This window comes from Harpegnathos saltator, unplaced genomic scaffold (genome assembly GCF_003227715.2).
Source record: "Harpegnathos saltator strain DR-91 unplaced genomic scaffold, Hsal_v8.6 scaffold17, whole genome shotgun sequence".
NCBI classification, from domain to species: domain Eukaryota; kingdom Metazoa; phylum Arthropoda; class Insecta; order Hymenoptera; family Formicidae; genus Harpegnathos; species Harpegnathos saltator.
In genome coordinates, this window is record NW_020229950.1 from 361731 (window position 1) to 369346 (window position 7616).

The 7616-nt window shown below is 36.8% G+C and overlaps 1 protein-coding gene across 9 annotated transcripts; it reads right to left on the minus strand.

Annotated features, from left to right (window-relative positions):
• Positions 1 to 1270: 1270 nt before the first annotated feature.
• On the minus strand, positions 1271 to 3643 carry LOC105185961 (uncharacterized). 9 transcript variants are annotated; one of them, XM_025297112.1, is made up of 5 exons: positions 3355 to 3643; positions 3162 to 3199; positions 3032 to 3090; positions 2777 to 2942; positions 1272 to 2622 (listed from the first exon to the last, which is right to left on the minus strand). In XM_025297112.1, the coding sequence occupies exon 5, from the start codon at positions 2553 to 2555 to the stop codon at positions 1548 to 1550; it is 1008 nt and encodes a 335-aa protein (XP_025152897.1). In that variant the 5' UTR covers positions 2556 to 2622; positions 2777 to 2942; positions 3032 to 3090; positions 3162 to 3199; positions 3355 to 3643; the 3' UTR covers positions 1272 to 1547. The 9 variants fall into 8 exon arrangements, with proteins under 9 accessions (XP_019698265.1, XP_025152897.1, XP_019698264.1 ...); XM_019842706.2 differs by having other exon boundaries at positions 1271 to 2622; positions 2777 to 2939; XM_025297113.1 differs by having other exon boundaries at positions 3032 to 3112.
• Between the last annotated feature and the right edge of the window lie 3973 nt (positions 3644 to 7616).

Consider the following 7616-nt stretch of genomic DNA (forward strand, 5'->3'; position numbering starts at 1 on the left):
ATGAAAGTTGTTAGTCTCGAAGGGGGACATCCAATGATACCAAACTCGACCTCCTATCCCACCCCCTGGGGGTGGGGGTTGGGGGCAACTTTGAAATCTTAAATGGAAACCCCCATTTTTTATTGCAGATACGGATTCTACGCCACAAAATACGTAAATTTTGTTCGAAACTTTTTTTTTGATTCGTGATAGATGGCGCTGTAATCGCAAAAAATTATATTTTCCGCAATTCTCCAGAAATGATCATTGGATTGAGAAATAAAAAATACCTGTTCAATATTTTTAAAGAACATAATAAAACATAATAATACCATCCGTTCCTATTTACTATTCAAACTTGTTCATTAGCTATTTTGCAGAACGAGCGTACTTCGTAGTTAAAAGAAGATTTAATAAGTAATAATTCCGACGCAATGATACTTTCTACATTTTTCGCTTACTTGTAATCAGAATGTAACAATTCTGGAGAAAATAATAATATTTATTCTTAAGTACAATAAGTCTATTTTTCTTTATATGTGTAGTATACCATATATATATATATATATATAATGAACGTAATATAATTTTACGTAGTACAGCGTAACACGTGAACGAATTTCTCCATCAAGTGCACTTACCGAATTGCTTTAAGATTTCAGAATTATTCAGAGAGGAAAAACAAATATGTGTTGACATTATCTCTTGGCAAGAGGGAAAGAGAGAAACAAAGAGAGAGGGAAAGAGAGACAGAGAGAGAGAGAGAGAAAGGGAGGAAGGAGAGAGAAACAAAGGATTTTTGAAAATACTTCCTAACGATTAAGTAGCATTTCTACGGTTTTAAGATTATTATATTTTTTTTCAGTAGAAGCGTCATGACTTTTACTATTTGAAAACACTGACTGAAACTCGAAATGTCCTTCAAGATAATAAATATAATAAAGATATCTCTAACATGCGTGATGTTGAAACCAAATGTATAAATAAAATAACGGTAGATGGAGAAATAAAATGTTAATTGCTTGAAAAATAAAATTCGAGTTTTACTTCTATCCGATGAATTTATACTTTGATGTTATTCTGATACAGAGGATTTAATGTGTATCTTTAAGGGAATTATTCAGGTGTTATTATTATAAAAAAAGTAACTCTATCTCAATGCATTCTTTATTTAAAAAAATATATAATACATATATGGAAATAAAATTATATATATATATACTTGTTAATTCGTATATTACCTCGGACATTATTATAATAATCTGACAAGATATTTTATATGGTATTTTATACATATACAAAAGTTTTAAGTGGTATGAAAAAACAAATTTATAAAATTTTTTACATTGGCTGCAATTTGAAACTATAGTAGGTGTATCGCTGCGCAAAAATATTATCAACATTGTATATTTTTACTTGTATCTATTATAATAATGATCTCCAGACATTCAATCTCGCAAAAGTTCTACCAATATAAAGGACCAGAGGCTCAATTCTCGGAAATGTGTGAGAAATATCGATATTTGATCAATGGGGCAATTGCTAAGAATCGTGATATTTGGTGACATTTATGAAATATCGTATACGACATTTTTCGAGAATTGAGCCTCAACATTATCATTAACCGATTCATTATATGAATTGAATAAACCTCTTAAACTCCTAAAGATAATTAGAAACTGATTACGATTAGACACGTCACTATTCTCCAAATTCCTATATGCTCTAAGAGAACTAAATTTATTTTCGATTGATATTAAATTTAATGGTGCACGCGCAATTTTACTTAACTCCTGCCTATTCCTCTGAAATTTGGCATACGATCCGGTCGTTACAATAAGTGGACAAGATTGACTGTTTAATTTTGAAATTATTTTCGCTCTTAAATCCCATTCACTAATATCTGCTTCAAATGCTATAATTACATTTGGTGGTTCACGTGGAAGCATAATGTTAACATAATCGTAAAAGGAGATGCGATAACTTTGTACTCCGAATTTCTTCTTAAGCTGTTTGCATCTCGAACAAAGTTCGACATTTATGTGTACGGCCTGCATTTCTGATCCTACTAATACAACTTCTAAATGCTTTAGTGCCGCAGGTAAAATATGCAGCATAATTTCCCAGGCTAGTATATATTGTGCATCTAAAACATTTGCATATATTATATGAACGACATAATGGGAATCTTGTATATGGAGATAATCGTTCATTATTCCATAATGCAATGTCAACGGTCCTGATAAGTAATCAGAATAGAATTTCTTTAAATGATCAGATTGAAAAGTCATAAATTTTTCAGCGAATTGTTGCATGTTTACAACATTATGTATACCAGCATAATCAACATCAATGAATCTATTATAAAATAATGATACATTATGTAAGTATTGATCTGTCTCAAGACAAGACTTCAATTTGGCGCAATTATAAAATTTATGATATCTCATAGCTATTACATGATTCAAACAATAGTTCACGCTATAACACTCCGTACAAGTTTGGAGATTATACTGTTCATGACAAATAAAACACGATTTAGTAAACAGGATCATCTGCATTTCGTACGGCTTCATATCACGTTGCAACTCCGCTTTGACTAAATGTAAAAGGTCTTTCCTCGACTTGATCCAGTTCTCCTGACTGAAAAGATGAGTTTGCCAGAATATCGGGTAACTGTGTGAAAACTTCCTTAAAATTTTGCAGATCTCTTCATGATTCATACTATGTTTTGATTTGTGATTGTTGGTACAGTAAAGAATTATATTGCACGAACAATTTATATTGTAATTATCACCATAGAACGACGATGTTTTAGGATCTCTCTTGCAAAGATGACAAATATTTGGATTAAAGAAATCACGATATGTTCCTGGAGAACTGACATTCCATGGTGAAAATAGTAACGGTATCTCAGACATGTCAATGTCCCTTCCCGTTGACAAGACGACCAGATTTTTCTGCTGAAGATATGCCAATATTGCTATATAATGGATATTTATGGGAACGCATTATATATAATATTAATTTATAAGTATGCGGTACTTCTTACCTCTTAGCGGGAATAAAAAAATTCTGCTTGCACGGGTTACGCGTACACTTAGCGATTATCTGAAAAGTACCAAGGAGATATCTAAATATTATGTTGTTATATTTGGATATTATTACTTGCTTGTTTATACTTTTTGCATGTGTCAAGAAGCAGCAAACGAAATTGTCTCTGAAAATGTAACGAATCTAATTTCTCCTTTATTATATATTATTACATCAATTTCCATTCATAATTTGTATTAAGTGTTTTAATAAATATCGTGATGCGCGTATTAAACGTGAGCAATATAACCACCGGCATTATTTCACATGGCATGTACTAACCTCGCTACGATTTCGTGTCCATATAAACGTATACGCACGTATTTGCTTATGTGTACAAATGTGTATGTATTTATTTCACTTTAAGCTGCTGAATTCTACAGGTTACTTTTTGCCTTATGCGCCAAAGTCGAGCGTATTTGCAAAGCAGTTAATTATCATCCATCCCTATTTAGCTACTCAAGCCCTTTCACTAGTTTTTCAACAGGACAAATGCACTTCCTCCTCGCTGAAAACAATTAAAGCAGGGTAACCTGAGAGCGGCCAATACGACATTTTCTGCGACACCGACTTTCCGCACTGGGAAAGGACGCCATCTGCATCCATTTTGAGAGGGGAACTACGATAGTACATCCACTTTCAGGTCTCGGTGGTAAAATCTGCATATGGTGGAAGTCCATGCTACATCCACTTTCAGGCGGTTTATGTCCGTGCTGCAATGACAGTTGCCATCTCTATGCCAGACTATGCCCGGTGATCTAAAAAGAGCGGGGGAGAGGGGGGCAGGAGCAGAAAAAATAAAAGTACGTATTAAATGTTAAATCTTCGAATATATATTGCCGTATCAAAGTCTCTTCTATAATAACAATTGATATATAACAATTTGACATGTATGGAGACGCATGACGTATCGTTGTCCGCGTCCCGTTCACTTCGTCTTGTTTTTTAATTCAGCATCCCGTCCGCTCCGGACATTCGCTCGTGGCACTGACAGTGGCCGTCGGTGAGCATTCGATCCGTTTATTCACGTAATTAACATGACGAGACTCCGATTATAAATATCCCGTGAGTCGACGAAATATTTGAACTTTTAAAAAAAGCATCAAAGAAAATCACGTTAATGTTGTCATGGGTAAAATCTCACCCCGGTATATATTTTCTTATTTTCGAAATAAAAAAAGCCAAACGAATGCAATTAAATGTTATTTATCATCATTGAATATTAAATGAAAAGTAGAAGAGTTATTGTCCGCAGCGAATAATCTCCCTATATAAAATGTCGAACTGAAACATATTAAAAAGTATTGACATTTTGAATACGTCTGAATTCTGCTTTCTGATCCGAAGAAAGGGAAAATAAAAAGTATTAGTTCCCATTAAATTTCACCGCGCTAAATGCGAGATGGCAGTAGTGAATGCTTCGCATTAACAAGGATTCAATTCGTTTCAAATATGCCTTTATTCAATCGCAATCGATAATTTTTAAATGCGAACTTTCGTATTGAAAAATATTCACTTCTTCTCCTAATCGTTTTCGGATTCAGAGGCATACAAGATTTTTACGTTCTATTCCCCGTCGCATTAAAAAGTATTCATCCGCGATCCAATCTGAGAGCAGAATTCACGACAAAATCTCGTGAATGCGAAACAATACTTTTAAATACGACATTTTATACAGGACTAATATTTAATAAGAGCGCGACTAAATTCGCATAGGATGAAATTCCATTCTTTAACGCTACCATGACCTTTAATTATTCTCTGAAAACGGCGTCACAACAACTTACACTCTGTACAATTAGTTGCTAACACATTTTCTAATCGTATACATTCCTCTTTAATTAACATAAAGCTAACAAATGTCCGATGCTTCGACAGAGTAATTTTCCTTATTTTCAGTAATCAATAAATAGAGTGCATCAATGTCGCGTACAGTTGAAAGGCCTCCTCGCATTCCCCTCGTCGTTCCGAAACCTTCGAGAAAACAAGAGACGCTCAAAGGCAAGTCTCTATTGCGCTCAACCGCCGTCGAGGCCCGCAATGTTTACATCGCGCCGATTGTGTCGTCGCGAGCGACGACACTTTTTGCCCTTCGTATTATAATACTCGCGCACCTCATGTATTCGACCTCATTCCATCAGCAGCAGCCGTGCGCGACGCTCCCGTCACTTCCGTCTCGTGTAATTAAAAGAAATCTCGTCGGTCCTCGAGATACTCAATCGGCATCGCGTCGGCATCTCATTCATTAACTGCAAGATTGAATCGCGAGTATCAGCATTAGAAGCGTGAGCGAGTGAAATCCGGAGGACTTCAGCAGTCGAGAAGCAGAACGCCGGCAGCGATACGTCACGTTTCCAGGTATGTGGAATCATTTATTACGCGGGAGGTCTCCGATAACGAGAGCGTACGTTTGACGAATTTTCCGGGAATAAGAAGTCGGAATTTCGCGCTCGACATTCACAATCCGTCATCATTCGACTAGTAATCATCACTTTATGAATTTGCAATTACTCTCGTCAATCTCTGTCTGTCTATCTATTTATTGCGTTGTTGTATACAAAAGATATTGATCCAGACAGAGACGGATAACGGTCCATGGACGTGGATCTCGAATTCATCATGTTCTCAATCAAACATTCTGAATCATTCCCAATTCCTGTGTAAGAATATTGGTCTTGTGTAGAATATTCAACATCATATCGCTTCTTAGACTGCAACCTTTTTTGTTTTCGGTCAGCGCTTCTTTCAAGTTTGTTTACTCTTGTTACGGGATCTGAATTTAAATGTCCATCCGTAAAAGAATATTTTCGAGAGCACACAACTGTTGTCTCTGCTTCTTATTGTCATTTTCTTTCGTCAGCTCTTTCAAGAGCTCCTATCTAGACATTCAATGTCAATAAAGAAAAAAAATCGTAGCGAATATTATCCACTCATCCCGACCAACCATTTTTTCTCTACCGCAGCTTACCAACCAAGAACGCTAAATTTTTGTTCCAGACGTTGCGGGAAGCAAGTCCGGCGGACGCGGATGCCGCACCGGAGGATCCGGTTCGGGTAGAGCAGGGTCGGCCGGAAGGTAAAGTTTACAAGTTTCCTACACATCTGTGTTCAACTCTTTACGATCTTTGCCTTTGTAACTTGTTCCTCATCAGCTCTCTTGAAAGCTTCAAGTCCCATTTAAATTTTCAATGTTGGAACAAAAATATAAAGATAAAAATTCTGTATCAAAATATATCCGTATTTTCGATTGGTCCCGATCAAAGATATTCTCTCTCTACCGCAGGTTATCAACCGGGAAAATTATTTTTCTGTTTCAGTTGTTGCGGAAAGCAACAGCAATCCGGTGGACGCGGATGCCGCACCGGAGGATCCGGTTCGGGCGAAGCAGAGTCGGTTTGAAGGTAAGTTTACAAGTTTACTATAGTCCTCTGTTTGACTTGGCGATCTAGAGCTGGGATATAATTTCCGGCTCGACTTGAATTACGATCGCAGAGGGTAAACTACTCTTTTACTCGCCCGCACTCGTTGGTCAAATCTGATAAGCAAATGTGAATTTTTTGTTATAGTGTTGAAGCGGAACGTGGCCGGCTCTGACTGCAAGTCGTTTCGGTGAGTCAAAATGAAAAGAGAAACAATATTCTGCATGACGGATGTGGGACTAAAAAATATCGTTCGAGTCAATGCGAATTGCAAATAGATACTTGCATGTGTGTATTTGTGACGTTGAATAAAATACATTGCTCGAAACAATCAGGGGATTACTTGATCGATAGCCTGCATTACATACAAGATTTAAAATACTGAATGATTCTCTTTTGATGTTCAGTATTCTGAATAAGAGAATATTCATATGTACAAACGCGACACCGACATCAGCTGCTTTATTTTTATTTTTCAAGCGGGCCGCAGAATTACTTAACGATTTAATTATCTGACAATATTCAATTGTCCGTATAAAATATATTCATAAATAAATGCCGATATCGTTAGCTACTTTTCTTTTATTTGCAAAACAAGCTGTAGAATTATTTGGCAAGATTGTCCATTCATCACAATCCCTATTATCTCGAGTAGCGTATAATGCGCGTAGAAATTGCGCCAGCGCACGCCGAGCTTGAGGTATCCTCGCTCGCGTGCCTTTAAATATCGGGACCGCGGTTGTCAATATACGCGTTTTTACTCGCGTTGCTAACAAAGAAAACTTAAATTCTCCTTTCGCCAAAGTTTCGCGAACGTAAGCTTCGTCGTGACAGAGCTATAATGCGTGAAAACTTTGCGCCGCTCCTCTCTCTTTGCGCTCCCTAAGGGGGAACCGGTCTCTGATTGTCTAATCTTTCCTCGCGTGCATTCGCGTCGCGAATATTTCACTCGTAGATATCGATAATCCCACATTTTCGCGACTTTTCAGACGCAATCGCGAAAAGCACCGTAAAAATCAGTTGGACGAGTCAATAAATTTTCATACGGTTCTTACTCCTCGCCGATCGAGTTTATAGTCCGTTTCGCAGCGCGCAAAAAGTTTCCACCGATGGCGAGTAAAACGT

Bases quoted from the DNA above. Each gene is read 5' to 3' on its own strand.
- LOC105185961 (XM_025297110.1), bottom strand. From the start codon at position 2,555: ATGAAGCCGTACGAAATGCAGATGATCCTGTTTACTAAATCGTGTTTT.